At 41.3% G+C, this 20,551-nt stretch overlaps 1 protein-coding gene across 2 annotated transcripts in view; it reads left to right on the forward strand.

The window, feature by feature from the left end:
• FSHR (follicle stimulating hormone receptor) overlaps window positions 1-20,551 on the forward strand; it is a 206,337-nt gene that overhangs the window by 159,263 nt on the left and 26,523 nt on the right. Inside the window, exons 5-6 of one of the 2 annotated variants that reach the window (XM_003417611.4) lie at window positions 15,445-15,516; window positions 16,781-16,858. In XM_003417611.4, the coding sequence (XP_003417659.2) occupies window positions 15,445-15,516; window positions 16,781-16,858 (150 nt within the window). The remainder of the gene's footprint in view (window positions 1-15,444; window positions 15,517-16,780; window positions 16,859-20,551) is intronic. The other variant, XM_003417612.4, reaches the window with a different exon arrangement.

The raw sequence follows: 20,551 nt of genomic DNA on the forward strand, positions 1-20,551 counted from the left end.
ATAAAGATCATGGAAGAAAAAATTGGGACAACCCTAGGAGCCCTAATACAAGGTATAAACAGAATACAAAACATTACCAAAAATGATGAAGAGAAACCCGATAACTGGGAGCTCCTAAAAATCAAACACCTATGCTCATCTAAAGACTTCTCCAAAAGAGTAAAAAGACCACCTACAGATTGGGAAAGAATTTTCAGCTATGACATCTCCGACCAGCGCCTGATCTCTAAAATCTACATGATTCTGTGAAAACTCAACCACAAAAAGACAAACAACCCAATCAAGAAGTGGGCAAAGGATATGAACACACATTTCACTAAAGAAGATATTCAGGCAGCCAACAGATACATGAGAAAATGCTCTCGATCATTAGCCATTAGAGAAATACAAATTAAAACTACGATGAGATTCCATCTCACACCAGCAAGACTGGCATTAATCCAAAAAACACAAAATAATAAATGTTGGAGAGGCTGCGGAGAGATTGGAACTCTCATACACTGCTGGTGGGAATGTAAAATGGTACAACCACTTTGGAAATCTATCTGGCGTTATCTTAAACAGTTAGAAATAGAACTACCATACAACCCAGAAATCCCACTCCTGGGAGTATACCCTAGAGATACAAGAGCCTTCATACAAACAGATATATGCACACCCATGTTTATTGCAGCTCTGTTTACAATAGCAAAAAGCTGGAAGCAACCAAGGTGTCCATCAACGCATGAATGGGTAAATAAATTGTGGTATATTCACACAATGGAATACTACGCATCGATAAAGAACAGTGACGAATCTCTGAAACATTTCATAACATGGAGGAAACTGGAAGGCATTATGCGGAGCGAAATGAGTCAGAGGCAAAAGGACAAATATTGTATAAGACCACTATTATAAGATCTTGAGAAATAGTAAACCTGAGAAGAACACATACTTTTGTGGTTACGAGGCGGGGAGGGAGGGAGGGTGGGAGAGGGTTTTTTATTGATTAATCAGTAGATAAGAACTGCTTTAGGTGAAGGGAAAGACAACACTCAATACATGGAAGGTCAGCTCAATTGGACTGGACCAAAAGCAAAGAAGTTTCCGGGATAAAATGAATGCTTCAAAGGTCAGCGGAGCAAGGGCGGGGGTCTGGGGAACATGGTTTGCGGGGACTTCTAAGTCAATTGGCAAAATAATTCTATTATGAAATCATTCTGCATCCCACTTTGAGATGTGGCGTCTGGGGTCTTAAATGCTAACAAGCGGCCATCTAAGATGCATCAATTGGTCTCAACTCACCTGGAGCAAAGGAAAATGAAGAACACCAAGGCCACGCGACAACTAAGAGCCCAAGAGACAGAAAGGGCCACATGAACCAGAGACCTACATCATCCTGAGACCAGAAGAACTAGTTGGTGCCCGGCCACAATCGATGACTGCCCTGACAGGGAGCACAGCAGAGGACCCCTGAGGGAGCAGGAGATCAGTGGGATACAGACCCCAAATTCTCATAAAAAGACCAAACTTAATGGTCTGACTGAGACTAGAGGAATCCCGGCGGCCATGCTCCCCAGACCTTCTGTTGGCACAGGACAGGAACCATCCCCGAAGGCAACTCATCATACATGAAAGGGACTGGTCAGCGGGTGGGAGAGAGACGCTGATGAAGAGTGAGCTAATTATATCAGGTGGACACTTGAGATTGTGTTGGCAACTCTTGTCTGGAGGGGGGATGGGAGGATAGAGAGAGAGGGAAGCCAGCAAAATTGTCAAGAAAGGAGAGACTGAAAGCGCTGACTCAAGAGGGGGAGAGCAAGTGGGAGTAGGGAGTGAGATGTATGTAAACTTATATGTGACAGACTGATTGGATTTGTAAACGTTCACTTGAAGCTTAATAAAAGTTATTTAAAAAAAAAAGTTAAAAAAAAAAAAGAAGTTATCTTGAGGCAAGAGGGACAGGGAAATCAATACGTATGGAGTATCTACTATAGGGCGGACACTGAACGAGATATTTTGTTCACACAACTCAATTGGCCATGAGTCAGGTATTTTCTCCAATTTACAGATAAGGCTTTCGCAATTCAGAGATTATGTAGTTGATAGAACTGAGAACAGAAGCCAGAAATGTCTGACTCCAACCCAGTGCATTCTGTTTCTCGACCTACCACAGCTGGGTGATTCAGTGTGGATGAAGCCGATGTAAACACACCCAGTGTTCTCAGCACAGAGTTGACACCTCGTTAATATGGGTGCTGTTGAAATTTGTGATCATTTTCTCAGGTGAGGTTGAAGTCTACCTAAGAATAGCTCTCTAAATAATTAATATGAGGAATAAGTTGTGGCAAAGGGTGTGCAAACTGCTTAACATATTACCTGTTTTGCAACTCCCCTATGTAGTTTAAAAGTAACTGCTCGCCACAGATTGCTAGTTTGATTAAAGTCATCCTTGTATCAGTATCCAAGAAGGTCCCAAAAGATTGCCCCTTGGCAATGCTCTGTTAGCAGTGAATCTAACCTGGGGAGATTTCAGGCTTTGGAAGTCCTTACTTAGCCAGCATGGGAAAATGGAAAGAGTATCATTAAGAGGCTGTATATACAGCAGCTCGAGCACTAGAGTACCTGGGTTCAGATTCTGTTTCTCCCACTTTCTAGCAGGCAAATTAAGTTAAACTCTCTAAGCCTCAGTTTCTCTAACTACAAAATGGAGCTAACAATAGTACCTTGTTCATAGGGCTATGATCAGGATTAAATAGCTTTGATACAGGCAAAGCATTTATAATGGTACCTAACAGGTGGTAAGGCCATCGATAAGTATTGACTATTATTCTTTCTGGTTCAAGTCCAGAAATCTGGATGAGCCACTGGCCTTCTGTGAGCCTTGCCTCCTTCGTCTGTAAAAGGGATCATTATAATTACTCCCACTTTAGGAGTTAAATGTAAAGTCAAATAAGAACTATGAAATAACTTTCTCAGCCATATTTGCTACATAAATATGAGGTATAGTTATTTTCCAGAGTTTTCTATGAGGAGAGAAATCTGGGTCAGAATTTTCATCTTTGTAACTGGTTTTTAGGAGAATGGTTACTTCCCAAATAGCAGGCCTTTCCTGCCACAGGTCACTTCAGCCAGCTTTAACTAGGGCATTAGTCAGACACTAGTCTTCTGTGTCCCCAAGTAGGAAGGGATAAGTTATGACACTCTCCACGTTGTCTTCTTAAAGGCCTTCTCTCAACCTAAGTGAAGCAGTGACCAGCCCTCGTCCTTCTCTTTGGTGGGCAGGAGCCAAAAAAAAAAAAAAAAAAACCCCATTGTGTCAAGTTGGTTCTAACTCATAGCAACTCTATAGGACAAAGTGGAACTTCCCCATAGGGTTTCCAAGGAGTAACTAGTGGATTCGAACTGTCGACTTTTGATTAGCAGCCATAGCTCTTAACCACTGCACCACCAGGGCTCTTTGGGGGTAATGGTGAGGGAAAATTCACAGCCATCTCCAAAACTCCTTCTCACAAGGTCTCTCCCAAAATCCAGCTCCCCACACTGCTTTTACACACAGCGTGGGTGAGAGGTTAGGAACTGTGGAATCTGTTTTCAGTAACCTCCTTTATAATGTCTACTAATAGCCCCACACTTCCTTTGGAAGGTAGCATCTCCCACTTGGTGTCTCAGGAAAAACTCCAACTTTGACATCCTGTTACACTGAGACCTGCCCCAGCCACAAGTGTGTCCGATAGCATGTCCCAGGTTGAAAGGACAACAACAACCATAAGTGAGAGCTGCACAGTAGCCTGTCACAAATTTTCTTCTTATATATTCAGGCCCATTTGGTCAACGGTTTCTTCTCAGGTTAGTTCCCTTTTGATTCAGGTTGCCGTTGAAGAATGGGATTCCCTTTTACCCAGACCCGGTGTGTAAAGAGGTTCACTGCTGGGCCAGCAGTAGGCATCTGATACCACTGCTGATACCCTGTACAGCTCTAGTGAGTTTGCAGAGCCTCTTGCCTTGCCTCTCCTAGTCAGCACCTGGGGGGGCTGCCCTAATCCATTGCCAGAAGTTGTTAGTAGGAAGGGAACAAAAAGTTCCCTTTCATCAACACAGTTCTGATTTTCTGTACTGTAAATTCTCCGATTTCCATCATGGTAGAAGAAAGAACTTGGCTGCTAACCAAGAAGTTGGCAGTTCGAATCCACCAACTGCTCTTTGGAAACCCTAGGGGGTGGTTCTACTCTGTCCTATAGGGTTGCTATGAGTCAGAATTGACTCAACGGCAACTAACAGAAGAATGGAGCATGCCCACTAATAGATGTCTCTGTCAAAGAGTTTGCCAACCATGTTCTAAATAATAACAGCATCTTCGGAGAATTAGCATACAGAGAATCAGCGTAACTCTTTATCTTCTAGCAGGGGTTCTAAGGCTGAACTATGAAACACCAAACTCAGGAGACATTTACCAAAAAAAGTGGGGGGAAGGAGTTCAAGACTAAATGGGTTTGGGGAAAGCCTGCATCGTATTTCCTTCTCTTGGCCATTTATAACAAATGTTACCATGTAAAGGCTCTAAGGAGCCCTGGTGGTGCAGTGGTTAAGAGTTCAGCTGCTAACCCAAAGGCCAGCAGTTCTATTCCACCACGAGCTCCTCGGAATCCCCATGGGGCAGTGCTACTCTGTGTTATATTATAGGGTTGCTCTGAGTTGACTCAGCGGTCGAAGGCCCTGTGAACCCTGCAGGAAGAAAAAAAAAAAACTGTTTAATCTTATTACCTCAGCATTTCCCAAAGGCATTTGACAATCGTAGTCTTTCTTTTGTAGACAAAGTATCAATATCCTCTGGAAGCAGTGTTTCTAGAGAAATGCTCGAAGTTTCTAATTTGGACGGGATTTTTGGGGATTTTTGGGTCACAGAGGTCAACTCCCCCCTCATGATGGAAACCCCTCCACACGTTTGTTGTTGGTAGTCGCCATCGAGCCAGTTCCAACTCATGGCGACCCCATGTGTGCAGAGCAAAACTGCTCCATAGGATTTTCAAGGCTGTGACCATCCAGAAGCAGATCTCCAGGCTCTACTTTTGAGGCACCTCTGGGTAAATTTGAACAGCCAACCTTTTGGTTAGCAGTCCAGCACTTACTCATTTGTGCCACCCATGGATTCCTTCCACGCAATCACTGGGCACATTTCCAGAAGTAGGGGCCTGGCCACTTCACAGAGCAATCCATCCCTCTGTTGGACAACTCACATAATGAACTAGGATGAGGCAATATGGTATGGCTTCGAGAGGGTTACCAGGCCTCTCTCAGCTGAGCCTCCTCAACTCCAATATGAGGATGGTAATGACACCTGTCTCCTAAGGTAGTAGAGAGGAATAAATAAAATAATCGATGTTAAGTGCTTGATGCGGTGCCCGGTACATAGGAAGCGTTCAATAAATGTGGACCATTATTTTTATTAATCCTATACCTGCTTTCCAGAGCAAACGGCGCGAATCTATTACCGTTTCCACCTGGCAGTCCTTCAGAATCGAAGGCTTCTCTTCCGAAGTAAAATACCCTACGCATTGGACAGTAGGGTCTGATTTCCTCTCCCCATCAGCAAAAAAATTGAGAATATGTTCCACAATAAATTTACCTACAAAGCAGATGCACATACTATTGCTGTATTGAGTGCATTACAAAACAGACACAAAAAATATTTTTAAAGGATGAAATAAATAATACACTTGTACATTTTCATATTGTTTTATTATGTACCATTTTAAGCGGCACCAAAATAAAACTGTTTTGCTCTTACTACACATATTATTTATAACAATTTTTTTTAAAAAAAAAAGAAAAAAGCAGTATCATTGCATGTGCTTCAGTGCTTTTTTAATCATTAGTTTAACCCCGAGGAAAGCAATTCAAAGGTCATTTCAATTTTAATGGCTGTCAAAGCTGAGAACGAAATTTCACAAAAATACGTAGATCCAATGGAAGAAGAACCCAATACTGCACTCGCCAGGTCATCGTACTTAGACTTCGATCCCATACTCCTTTTTTGCAAATATTTTTTATTAAAATTCACCTAGTAAATTTTCTTGCTTAATGTCAATCAGGTGCTCTTACTAACTACCTAGAAGGTGTTGCGTTTTTATATTTTTGATGAAAGCATTCAAAACCCAGTGAAAAGACTTAAACAGGTTAGAAAATCATATTTCCTTGTTTTAAAATAGGCAACGTGAGCATTTTCATAAATGATGACACACTTACTTTAAATTAAATAAACCATTAAAATAAATTAACCATTTCCAAATACATTTTTTCCAACTACTCTGTCGATAGCATGAGTTTCTCTCAAGGGCACTTCCGTTTCCTCCCATTACTAATACGCCACCTTTGCCTTAAAGACACAAACTACCACCAGTTACCAACTGCCATCAAGTCCACTCTGACTCATGGTGACCCCATGTGTGTCACAGTGGAACTGTGCTCCACAGGCTTTCGATGGCTGATTTTTTGGAAGTAGATCACCAGGCCCTTCCTCTGAGGTGCCTCTGGCTGGACTTGGAGCTCCAACCTTTAAGTTAACAACCAAGCCTCTTCCATTTGTATCACCTAGGGACTCCAAAGAAACAGATTAATCGTGTCAAATTTGAAAATATCTGCTTTGTAGCATTATTTTGACAGCCGTTTGCCATGACAGAAAAAGTCAACAAATTTGGAACACTTGTCTTTCTGTGAAAAGTGTGGAAGTCAACTCTGCAGTCATTTTCCTTGAGATGACCAACAAACCTCTAGGTGATAGGATGGTCCAGGCCAGAAAAAGCCACGACTCAGAGACTAAACAGACTTAAACAGGAGAGGGATCCAGGCGGGTTTTACCAGGAGGAAATTAGAGAAAGGGGACAGAGGAATCCAGGAAATTCGGCTGTGGATTTCAGTGGTTGCAGCAGGGCCCAAGGGGAATTAAAACCCCAGTGCTGTAGAGTCAATTCTGACTCATAGCAACCCTGTAGGACAGAGTAGAACTGCCCCATAAGGTTTCCAAGGAGCGGCTGGTGGATTCGAACTACCAATCTTTCAGTTAGCAGCCAAGCTCTTAACTACTATACCACCAAGGAGCAGCAGATAACAGGCCAGCCTACCATGGCAGACAACAGGGACCTAGACAGGGCGTCAGCATTTTAGTATCCAAGAGAACTGGGGAAAAGTAAGACACCACCCAGGTCATGAAGGAAACAGGAAATCTAACAGGGTCTCAGTAATGACAATTGAAACCCAAAGCTGGAGAGTGACCATAGCACTAATAGTTCCTGCACAAGGTCCCAGGTATTTTACGAAATCCTTTCAGTGTTCCTATGAGGCTGATCTTTTCATTTACCTAGATTAAGGATGAAGGATCTGTGTCCTAGAGATTTCAACTAACCTCTTAAGGTCACCCATGTAAAATGCGGTACACCCGGGATTTGAACCCAGATCCTCTGGAGCCAGAGAGGTACTTCTGAGCCTACACTGCACTCCCTGCCTGAGAGTAGAGCCTGAGCTGGATTGCTAAACTAGGATACTAGGTCAAAACAGAATCTGCAGCTAGGCTGACAGTGCTGAACTCTTCAAAAATGCTGCCCTTGGACTCATTAAATTCCCTGTGATTACTGAGGAGTCTGGTTTCCATGGAGACTGAGGCAACGTGAGCTGAATATGCGATTTAAATAGTCCCCGTTTTGGAGGCATGAGGCTGTGGAGACAGGAAACCGGGCTCTCAATACTATCTCATGTAATTCCTTACCAAAAAAAAAAAAACTTTACAAAGACAGAAATTGCATCTCTGGAAAGGTGTGAGTGTCATCCAGCTAGTTAGAGGGAAGGCACTGGGATCCAGGGTCTCTAACCTTGAGCTTAAAACTCTTGTCATTGTATCATAGTTTCTTATATACTCTCCCATCTAGCTGCAAGGTTCTATGACTCTATACCTGGTCAAATCTTTAATAACACAAAAAAGCGTGAGTAGCCTCTTTTATAATGGCACTTGTAGGTACACAAATTCCCAGTAAATAGGAATCTGCAGGCACACACATAAAAGAAATCTCAACATCAGTGAGCCTCATAAAATAAAGAGTCTTTTCATATATGTTGTTAAGCATTGCCCACTGTTCTTATCCATCGTTGTCCTCATGTCTCCCAGAGTGATCAGGAAAGAGTCAACTTCATCTAGGAGACTAAAATAATGTCATTGAATATGTAAAAAAAAAAAAAAAAAAAAGACACAAGTAACTCAGGTGCAAACAAAATCTTTTCATGGGAAACCAGTTAGAAGGTAGAGAAAGAAGTTCAAACCCTGAGCCTACCAGCAAATGTGCTCTTTGGCAAAAACTATACAGACTATTACAGTGGACACATGACTGATAGCATCTCCTCCCTAAGTCAAATTTGCCTAAAGCATCTTAACAGGCCATTCTAGCCATGGCATGAGCTCTGTGTCTGCCCCAGTTCACAAACTAAAAGAGAACTGGTTCACGCAGTCTCAGAATTGATTATGCCTTGCCATGGTGAATTTTGGGTGCAATGGAGATGAAGGATATTGGTTGCTGTGTGTGATGGCAAGAGATGTCCTTCCTCCTGGCTTATTTCTCTCAGTCCAGCAAGTTACGTGTTCATTTCCACAGTAGGTACGAAATAGCCACCCATTGGCTTGGCCTGATCACTACTATGAAGTACCATGGTAGTGGGCTAGTGAGAACATGCACCTTCTCTGCTCAGGGAATCCCCCAATCTCCTTTCGAAGACATTGCTTCCCCATTCAGCCCTCTGAAGTGGCTTCCAATTGCCTAGCCATCTACTTGGCTTTAAAATCTTTTGAGATACTGCTTCCTCCCTCTCTTTCAGTTCTATCTTTCACTGCTCCCCACTCTCCCAAACTGCTCCCACGGTCCAGCTAGACACACTCATCTCTTAGTTCAGGCAGGAGAGTTCTATATTTCCTGAGATACTGGTTTGCTCCCCTTTCTACAAGCAGTTATCCCTGACAATTCTGGCCCATGTTGCTTTCCCCCTTTCTGAACTGCTAACATACTTAGAGTTGATAGTGTATGGTTTAGCACTAGGCCATCCTCCTAAGTGTTTCATTGTGCTAGGCTTAGCTTTTCAGTTCACTTGGAAGCTTCTTGAAAACAAGGTACTGTCCTTGCCTTCCTCTCTTGGACAAGAAGAAGTTGCACTGTAAGGATACCATATAGCCCAGTGCAACACAAGCAAATACACACACATATAAGCACAAAAACAAGACTACTGAAAAGTAATGAAAGCATTAAGGACAATGAACCTTGAAACTGTGGGGTCACCTGTCGATGAAAGGTGAGTGTATCATCCTCTCAGGTGGCAGGAAGTAGTTGGCAAGGCATGAATGGTTCCAACAATCGCAGGAACCCCACTAAGTTCATCCAGACTTAGGAGAGGTGCTCACTTTCATTATCGCAACCTGAAGACTAGGGGGAGTCAGGCATGAAGGGTATTAACACAAGCTGAGACTGTGAGGCCTAGAGAGCAAAGCTGTTTGTTGAGAGGGGAGAACTGTGAACCAGTTCCCTTTCTTTAAAATAACCATTTTCAGAACTTAAATTTGCTGACATTTTACCCTCAGGCCTTTACCTGTTTTTGAAGATAAACTGCGGTTGAGTGAATCAAAATAATTTTGCAGCCAACAGTCATTTGACCAAAGCAAACCCATAGAGCTCCTAGCTGATTACTCACTTCCAGACTCCATCAGACATGAATTTATTGATCAAAGGGGAAAAATGAATTGAAAACTAAGTGTTCATCTCAACTCCATTTCCTGTGTTGTCTTGGGGTTATACAGAGTTTCAGCTACAGAGTTATCACCAATAATCCATCTCACTAGATGGTCACTAGATCTTTTTAAGTGTCTGAAACCCAGCACTCCTGGAATAATGTCAGCCATTTTTGCAGCGTGTTTGCTTTTCTATAAAGACCAAAGATTTCAATGTGCGTCTATAGATATCTACAGATAGCCCGTAAGTATAGTGGCTATGGAAGTTTATGCTATTGATGTTAAATAATGCAAGCATACCATTCTTAGTGGATGATCATTAATTCTTCCCTCTTTTAATTATATAAAATTCTCATTCATGCATCAGGAGAGATGGTCAGGTTGCTGCCCACATAATTTTGAACCAGTCAGGTACAGTAAACACCAAACCAATACCAAACCCATTGTCATCGAGTCAATTCTGACTCATAGCAACTCTACAGGATGGAGTAGAACTGCCCCTCAAGGTTTCCAAGGGGCACCTGGCAGATTCGAACTGTCAACCTTTTGGTTAGCAGCCATAGTACTTAACCATTACACCACCAGGGTTTCCATGATGAGCCTGGGTAGTGAATAATCCCTCGTAGTGAATAATCCCTTGTGCACTCATCTCTTGACAACATAACACATTGTTTGTCATAAAGAGCTTGATCTACATCAAGCACGTACTCAGCACCAAACACTGCCAAAGTTGAGTTTTCAGTGTTGGTTCCTGCCCTCATGGCATCTACAATGTGGTTGACAAGCATTGAATTGGAAAAAAAAAAATAAACACACACACACAAAATAATGTGTAAGTCCAAAACTTTGATGAGTACCGAAAAGGAAAAATGCTAAAATAATATGGTTGCTGGACAAAACCAGAAGCTTTAAATTACATTAGTTGAGCTTCTCTCTGAAGAAAAGACATTTATAACTGGGGCCTAAAGCTGAGTAATAGTTGACCAGGTGAGGACCCAATGGTGAATCTTCCAGATAGAGCATATCCAAGTGCCTGTAGGCAGGAAAGAACTTAGTGTGTCTGAGGAACTGTGAGAAAGCCACTGGGACTGAGTGCATCAGGGGAAGAACATGCGATGAGGGTGGAAACGTAAGCAGTAAGGAGTACAGATTTTACCCTGAGTGATATAGGAAAGAACGAAATCATTTAAAGCAGAGGAGTAAAGCAATCTGACTTACATATTTTTAAAAGAGTACTCTGTGTTGTATGGAGAATAGATTGGAAGAGGACAAGATTAAATGTGTGGAAAGTGGTTAGAAGGCTATTGCAGGAATCCAGCAGAAGGACAATGGTGGCTTGTTCTGGAATGGTGTCAGAGGAGATGAAGGAAATTGCCTGGAATCAAGAAATACTTGGCAATGGCATCAAAGAGGACTTTGAGATGAATTGGATGTTGGACGGTGAGAGGGAAGTCAAATATAACTATCACATCTCTAGCGAACAATTAATAGATGGTAGTGCTATTTTTGGAAGAATTGAGGAGGAGCTGTTTGGTGGAGGTGGTAAGGAGGGCAATAAGCTCAATTGGCTATGCTGGTGATGCAGAGGGATATCTTATATAGGCTTTCATTAGAAGGACATCTCAAATAACCCTTAATGGGAGGTACAAGACTAGAGCTCAGAAGGCAAGTATGAACCTAAGAGTTGTCCACATTGATTGTATTTAAAGCCACGATATATGAGATCTACCTAATGAGACTGTAGAGGAAAAACAGCAAAAGGCTCAGAGCACGGAATGGCGGGGGTGGGGGGGGGATCAACAAAGAGCTCAAAAAAAGAATGACAGAGGAGGAAAACAAGAAGAAGTGAAATTCAGTAAAAATCAATCGAAGAAAGAGACTGGCAAAGAGTAGTGAATGTTCCTGAAAGGTCTAATAAATTGTAAGTGTTCATTAGATATGGTGGTGAGTGGGGTGGTGGGGTTTTAGAATGACAAAAGCAGTTTCGGTGGAGAACTGGGGAGACACACAGATTGCAGCAGGTTGAAGATGAACAGGATATGCGAAAACGAAGACAGCACGCGCAGACAATTCTTTCTACAAACTTGGACGTGAAAGAAGAAAGAGAAATAGCTGGACTGCAACTGGAGAAAGATGCGGGGTAAAGGGAGGTAGCAACCACAAATGAGTCTATGCAAAATGTGAAATTCAGTCCAAGTTAGTGTCTATCTTAGCCAGATTATCCAAAAAAGCCTGAGCAAGGACTTACATAGAAGTAGTTTAATTTTGAATCTAAACCCAAGGAAAAGAACTAGATGACTAAAAAAAAAAAAAAGAGGAAAACAGGAAAATAAAGAAAGCCAACTCAAGAATATATTACCAAGCTGATCTCCACCAGAAATTTGGGGCTCAGTCATGCTAAAGTCCCTGTCAGGTGTCATGTAGAATATATTTCAAAATTGTTCACCCACAGAACAGAAGAGGGTGGTTCACCACTAGTCAAGAATTACCTATGTGGTGTTAACTCCTTTGCACGTCCAAATTTGCACATGCCTCAGGTACCTGTAGGTGTCCCACTCAGAGGTGGCAAAGAATCCCAGGACAGAAAATGAGAGACAGGTGGTACTGCGGAGGCAAGCGTCTGCCAAGTTAAATCTGTATATAGCTGGTTCCCATGGTAAGAGCTGGAGTAAAAGATGGACCAAAAGGATGTGAAGCAGGGCACAACAGGTGTCTGATATAATGTCTACCTCAATATTCATGCAGCCCACATCTTTCCCAGTCTGGAGAGATGAAATGACTCGCGTCTAACTCATGACAGAGTTGGAACGTAAGTTCTCCTGGCTCCTAGCCTCCAGACCTCCAGGCCTCTTTTTAGAATTAATTGCCCCCACGTAGCAGTGATACTCGACAAGTAAATTAACTAATAAGGGTTTTGATACATTTTTGGTGACAGAAGAAAGAAGAGTTTCAGAAATATCAACCAATTAAACCAATATTTTCTGAGCACATACTGCATTACGAACCTCAGAGAATATTAAATATGGTCCTTGCTTTGATGTCTCATTCAGAAAATGCAACATAGACACTTGGGAAGAGATCTAAAAATAACAGAAGGCTAGATATGATGAAATAACAAATGCAGGATAGAACAGTGCCAGGCTAGTGGGTATTTAAGGGTGTGCAGTGTATCTTTTGGGAATGAGCAGACTCTTGGGGGTTATGAAGAACAACTGGAAAAGCTATTCATTTTGGTAAAAGTTTCAGACTCCAAATGTTAGCAGAAGGTATCTCTGGGTAGTTAGACTACAGGTGACTTTTATTTTCTTCTATAGATAGTTCCAAATTTTTCACAAGTCCCACAATAAATATGTTTTACTTTTATATTCAAAGAATATTATTTTTTTAAATAACCAAAGAATGCACAGCAGCAGGAACCCACACACATTGCTGGTAAGAATGTAAAATTATCCAGTCACTTTGGAAAACTGTTTGACAATTTCTTATAAAATTAAACATATATTTATCATGTCACCCAACAATCCTACTCCTAGATATTTACCCAAGGGAAAAAAAAATTTTGTTCACCCAACCCCTGTACACAAATGTTTAAAGCATCTTTTAAAAAATGATAATCACAAAAAAGACTGGAAACAACCCAGATGCTCATCAACTAGTGAAGGGATAACAAACTGTGGTTGTGATGGTTACGGCTGTGTGTCGCCTTGGCTGAGCCATGAGTCTCAGTGTTTATATGTGATCATCTCCATGATGGGATCTGCTCTGAGTAGCCCATCAGTTGAAAGGGAGTTTCCTTGCATCCGAATATAAGTGGACGTTCTGGCTTTTGCCTCCTCCGGATCCTGTAGCTGGCTCCTGTTCATCTGACCTCTGGTTCTTGGGATTTGAGCCAGCAGCTTACCTCCTGACCTTAGGATTCATGGATCTTCACAGCCTGTGAGAAAGAGCCCTGCTCTCTGACCTGCCAGTCTTGGGTTTGCCAGCCCCTGCAACTACATGAATTAGGAGAAGCCTCTATCCTGATCTATGGACTTGGGACGTTCCAGTCTCTACAATCTTGTGAGCCGTTTCCTTGATATAAATCTTTCTATATATATATATTTATACACTTTACTTGTTTTGCTTCTCTACAACTTGCAATACATGCAAAAACATGGAAGAATCTCAGATGCACTACGTTAAGCGAAAGAAACCAGACTCAAAAAGTTCCATACTATATGATTCCACTGACATAACATTCTGGAAAAGGGAACATTATAGAAACAGAAAACTAATCCGTGGTTGCTAGGGTGTCATGGGTTGAATTGTGTCCCCAAAAATATGTGTCAACTTGGCAGGGCTATGATCCCCAGTATTGTGTGATTGTCCACCATTATGTGATCTGTGTTGGAAATCCTACCTCTGTGATGTTAACGAGGCAGGATTAGAGGCCGTTACATCAATGATACAAGATTAGGTTGTGTCTTAAGTCAATCTCTTTTGAGATATAAAAGAAAGAAGCAAGCAGAGAGACATGAGGACCTCTACCGCCAAAAATGCAGAACCAAGAAGGGAGTACATACTTTGGACCCAAAGTCCCTGCACTGAGAAGCTCCTGACAAGGGATGATTGATTACAAAGACCTTCCCCCAGAGTCAACAGAGAGAGAAAGCCATCCCCTGGAGCTGGCACCATGAATATGAACTTTTAGCATGCTAGACTGTGAAAGGATAAAATTTCTCTTTGTTAAAGCCATCCACTTGTGGCATTTCTGTTATAGCAGTACTAGATAACCAAGACATAGGGGTAGAAGGTAGAGGAAGAATTTAACTACAAAGGCACAGCAGGAGGGAATTATGGAAGAGTATCTATTTTGATTTTGGTAGTGGATATACTATGGCATGCTTTTGTATTAACTCATAGATCTCTACAGCAAAAGGAGTTCTTTCCTTAATGTAAATTTTAAGTAAAAAAAAACAACACAACAAACCCTCCCCCAAAAAGCATACTACCAGCTCCATCTCCAAATACAAAAGACCATGTCAAGGGCTGTTGATGTAATCAAAAGAAGAGTTAGCCAAGATGGGTTCCATGTGATTTGTCAGGAAGTAAGTGGGAACAAAACACCTGAAAATCATTACAGAGAACCCAGAGGCAGTATTCACTATCTGAATAAAGAAATAGAGAATAAGACATCAAAGTCTACTCAGGGTCATAAACTCAAAATGTCACATGGTCCTTTACAATGATGGATGTATCATTGAGAGTTCTTTGGGTTGCAAGCAAACAAAAATAACTTTGGCTTAGATAAGACACAGAAAAGGGAGAAGGGAATGAGGAGGTATTGGAAAGGATTCTGAGTAGCTCACAGGAGTGAGGGAAATGCTGAAGATTGGTGCGTCAGATACCTATCATGCGCCACTTGAAAATCTTGACCATTGCTGCAACAGTCGGTTCCATCCAAATTTTAACCAGCTAATATGGATGGAACTGGATAATGCCTAGCCTGACCTTGTACACCTCTCAACAGCTTGCTAAACCTTGGCAGGAACCTTAAAATAGAAAATGTAAGCATGATTCAGGTATAGTATGGTATTTCCTAGTATGTTTTTCTGATAGGTCAAAATCGATATTTTGAAAGTAGAAACCTCATACTCTAACAATTGTTAAAATACCCAGTTTCATTTTTTTTTTTTTTTTCTCACTCTCACTTTGTGTCTCTCTAGGTTAATATCCAACACTGGTATTAAGCACTTGCCAGCTGTTCACAAGATTCAATCTCTTCAAAAGGTTTTACTGTAAGTTTTTTTGTTGCGCGGTCACCAACTCTCTACACAGTAGCTGTCTTACCCAACAGCCTCTGGGCCTGTAAGGAGCACTGTGTAGCTCACATCCTCCAAATGTGTTGCTCTGGATAGCAGGTGGGCAGAGATAGAAAGCCAAGCAACAGGTGTCTTTGGTTTCACCTACAGGTCAGCTAAACTCAGTTTGGAAAAAGTTAACAGTCTGGGCTCCTCAATGAGGACGTTGTCAATGGAGCCAGCTTGTGGCAAGATCAAGAAGTCTCTTCTCTTCACTAGTTAGTGCTTTATATACCGCCCTCTTCAACCCACCTGTCTTCTACCAGCCTCTTCTCTTCCCCTCAGAACTCTCATACTGCTCTTGGCATGAGACAAATAAATCCATGCTACAGTGTTAGTGACATAATATGTTAGCCTTCTCCCAAAGTATCTGTATTTTGAAAGAGGAAGAAAAAAGATAAGGTGTGAGAGAAGTTTATTTTCAATGGTGAAATTATAAAAATCTGAATAGGCCCAAAAGGAAGAGCTAGGATGAAAGAGCGTAGGGGGGGAAAAAGACAGAGAATCATCCCAGAATTTGTCAAATTGTTCTGAACAGAGAATTTCTCCATTTTTGTGTCAGAACATACCTGACAGGGAAGCTTGATGGGAGGATGAGGGATTTACACAGGAAAATGAGACACGGAGCAGTGATTAAGAGCTATAGCTGCAAACCAAAAGGTCAGCATTTCAAATCCACCAGCTGCTCCTCGGAAACCCAATGGAGCAGTTCTACTCTGTTTTATAAGTTCACTATGAGTAAGTATCGACTCAAAGGCAATGGGTTTTCATTCAGGAAGAACAAAATCAATGATAATATTGCTCTGGGACCCAAGGAGAGCAGAAGAACTGTGTTGGGATGTGAAGAAGATGAAGCCTCAACCAAGGGGAAAAGAGAAGCTTGGTATGGAGGTGAAAGATCAGCTTAAGTGTCTTTGTCATACTCAGTAGACACCAACTGTGGAGGCAAGGAAAATAAAGAGCATAGAGAGACATTTAACACAGCACGATTAGCTAAGAAAACCTTCAGAGTGATAAACCACTGCATGTCTGCAATTCCATTTCTATACTAAAGATAAATGACAGGCAATTATTTCTGAAGCTTTCAATAATTGCATTAAAATGTTACTTCACTTATAGACCATATCATGCCAAGTAAATGTGGGAAAGTTACATGAATGAGGCTAACATAGATACCTAATTTGTCTGTACTTTCTTCCAGAGACATTCAAGATAACATAAACATCCACACGGTTGAAAGAAATTCATTCATGGGACTGAGTTTTGAAACTGTGATTCTGTAAGTAAGGAAAAAAAAATGCAATGCAGGAATATTTGATTTTTCATTTGATGAACTTTTTCTCATAATGGAATACTCCTCTTTCTGTGAGCAGCTTTGGGATTTCACCATTTAAATCACTCTCTGACTCCGTGCTTTTTTCTCATTTCCCGTCTTTACATTTCAGCATCTCGACATGGAGTCATGCTAATAATCTATGACTCTGTGGTGTAATTCAAGTATTTAAAATTGCTCTCTGAGTGATGGTCTCCTGTGATGCAACATCTGTTCCAAAGGACAGAATAACTCAGTCATCAATAAAGCTAGGTATTGCCTAGCAGGGCTTCTGTTGCCCAAAGGCAGAGCCTGGGAAGGAGACTGAATCAAGAAGGTATGGCTATTCCCTCATAACCATGCCAGCCCACTCCTGCTCGCCCCATACTGAGCATACTACTGGCTTCTCATTTTCTTGGGACAGTCACATATTTTAATGAGGTAGAGTTACACCTTTTGACTTTTTTTTTTTTGATAACCATTTTTATACTTTTTTTTAATTAACTTTTATTGAGCTTCAAGTGAACCTTTACAAATCAAGTCAGTCACATATAAGTTTATATACATCTTACTCCTTACTCCCACTTGCTCTCCCCCTAATGAGTCAGCCCTTCCATTCTCTCCTTTCGTGACAATTTTGCCAGCTTCCAACTCTCTCTATCCTCCCATCCCCTCTCCAGACAGGAGATGCCAACACAGCCTCAAGTGTCCACCTGATATAATTAGCTCACTCTTCATCAGCATCTCTCTCCTACCCTGTGTCCAGTCCCGTTCATGTCTGATGAGTTGTCTTCGGGGATGGTTCCTGTCCTGTGCCAACAGAAGGTTTGGGGACCATGACCACCGGGATTCCTCTAGTCACAGTCAGACCATTAAGTATGGTCTTTTTATGAGAATTTGGGGTCTGCATCCCACTGATCTCCTGCTCCCTGAGGGGTTCTCTATTGTGCTCCCTGTCAGGGCAGTCATCGATTGTGGCCGGGCACCAACTAGTTTTTCTGGTCTCAGGATGATGTAGGTCTCTGGTTCATGTGGCCCTTTCTGTCTCTTGGGCTCTTAGTTGTCGTGTGACCTTGGTGTTCTTCATTCTCCTTTGCTCCAGGTGGGTTGAGACCAACTGATGCATCTTAGATGGCCGCTTGTTAGCATTTAAGACCCCAGATGCCACATTTCAAAGTGGGATGCAGAATGTTTTCATAATAGAATTATTTTGCCAATTGACTTAGAAGTCCCCTCAAACCATGTTCCCCAGACCCCTGCCGTTGCTCCGCTGACCTTTGAAGCATTCATTTTATCCCGGAAACTTCTTTGCTTTTGGTCCAGTCCAATTGAGCTGACCTTCCATGTATTGAGTGTTGTCCTTCCCTTCACCTAAAGCAGTTCTTACCTACTAATTAATCAGTAAAAAACCCTCTTCCTCCCTCCCCTCCTTGTGACCACAAAAGTGTGTGTTCTTCTCAGTTTATACTATTTCTCAAGATCTTATAATAGTGGTCTTATACAATATTTGTCCTTTTGCCTCTAACTGATTTCGCTCAGCATAATGCCTTCCAGGTTCCTCCATGTTATGAAATGTTTCAGAGATTCGTCACTGTTCTTTATCGATGCGTAGTATTCCATTGTGTGAATATACCACAATTTATTTACCCATTCATCCGTTGATGGACACCTTGGTTGCTTCCAGCTTTTTGCTATTGTAAACAGAGCTGCAATAAACATGGGTGTGCATATATCTGTTTGTGTGAAGGCTCTTGTTTCTCTAGGGTATATTCCGAGGAGTGGGATTTCTGGGTTGTATGGTAGTTCTATTTCTAACTGTTTAAGATAACGCCAGATAGATTTCCAAAGTGGTTGTACCATTTTACATTCCCATCAGCAGTGTATAAGAGTTCCAATCTCTCTGCAGCCTCTCCAACATTTATTATTTTGTGTTTTTTGGATTAATGCCAGCCTTGTTGGAGTGAGATCGAATCTCATCGTAGTTTTAATTTGTATTTCTCTAATGGCTAATGATCGAGAGCATTTTCTCATGTATCTGTTAGCTGCCTGAATATCTTCTTTAGTGAAGTGTGTGTTCATATCCTTTGCCCACTTCTTGATTGGGTTGTTTGTCTTTTTGTGGTTGAGTTTTGACAGAATCATACAGATTTTAGAGATCAGGCTGAGATGTCATAGCTGAAAATTCTTTCCCAGTCTGTAGGTGGTCTTTTTACTCTTTTGGTGAAGTCTTTAGATGAGCATAGGTGTTTGATTTTTAGGAGCTCCCAGTTATCGAGTTTCTCTTCGTCATTTTTGGTAAGGTTTTGTATTCTGTTTATGCCTTGTATTAGGGCTCCTAAGGTTGTCCCTATTTTTTCTTCTATAATCTTTATCGTTTTAGTCTTTATGTTTAGGTCTTTTATCCACTTGGAGTTAGTTTTTGTGCTTGGTGTGAGGTATGGGTCCTGTTTCATTTTTTTGCAAATGGATATCCAGTTATGCCAGCACCATTTGTTAAAAAGACTATCTTTTCCCCAATTAACTGACACTTGGCCTTTTTCAAATATCAGCTGCTCATATGTGGATGGATTTATATCTGGGTTCTCAATTCTGTTCCACTGGTCTATGTGCCTGTTGTTGTACCAATACCAGGCCGTTTTGACTACTGTGGCTGTATAAAAGGTTCTGAAATCAGGTAGAATGAGGCCTCCCACTTTCTTCTTCTTTTTCAGTAATGCTTTGCTTATCCGAGGCTTCTTTCCCTTCCATATGAAGTTGGTGATTTGTTTCTCTATCACCTTAAAATATGACATTGGAATTTGGATCAGAAGTGCATTGTATGTATAGATGGCTTTTGGTAGAATAGACATTTTTACTATGTTAAGTCTTCCTATCCATGAGCAAGGTATGTTTTTCCACTTAAGTATGTCCTTTTGAATTTCTTGTAGTAGAGCTTTGTAGTTTTCTTTGTATAGGTCTTTTACATCCTTGGTAAGATTTATTCCTAAGTATTTTATCTTCTTGGGGGCTACTGTGAATGGTATTGATTTGGTGATTTCCTCTTCGATGTTCTTTTTGTTGATGTAGAGGAATCCAAGTGATTTTTGTATGTTTATCTTATAACCTGAGACTCTGCCAAACTCTTCTATTAGTTTCAGTACTTTTCTGGAGGATTCCTTAGTGTTTTCTGTGTATAAGATCATGTCATCTGCAAATAGAGATAGTTTTACTTCCTCCTTGCCAATCCAGATGCCCTTTAATTCTTTGTCTAGCCTAATTGCCCTGGCTAGGACTTCTAGCACAATGTTGAATAAGAGCGGTGATAAAGGGCATCCTTGTCTGGTTCCCGTTCTCAAGGGAAATGCTTTCAGGTTCTCTCCATTTAGAGTGATGTTGGCTGTTGGCTTTGCATAGATGCCCTTTATTATGTTGAGGAATTTTCCTTCAGTTCCTATTTTGGTGAGAGTTCTTATCATAAAAGGGTGTTGGACTTTGTCAAATGCCTTTTCTGCATCAATTGATAAGATCATATGGTTTTTGTCTTTTGTTTTATTTATGTGGTGGATTACATTAATGGTTTTTCTGATATTAAACCAGCCTTGCATACCTGGTATAAATCCCACTTGATCATGGTGAATTATTTTTTTGGTATGTTGTTGAATTCTATTGGCTAGAATTTTG

This window comes from Loxodonta africana, chromosome 26 (assembly GCF_030014295.1).
Source record: "Loxodonta africana isolate mLoxAfr1 chromosome 26, mLoxAfr1.hap2, whole genome shotgun sequence".
NCBI classification, from domain to species: Eukaryota; Metazoa; Chordata; class Mammalia; order Proboscidea; family Elephantidae; genus Loxodonta; species Loxodonta africana.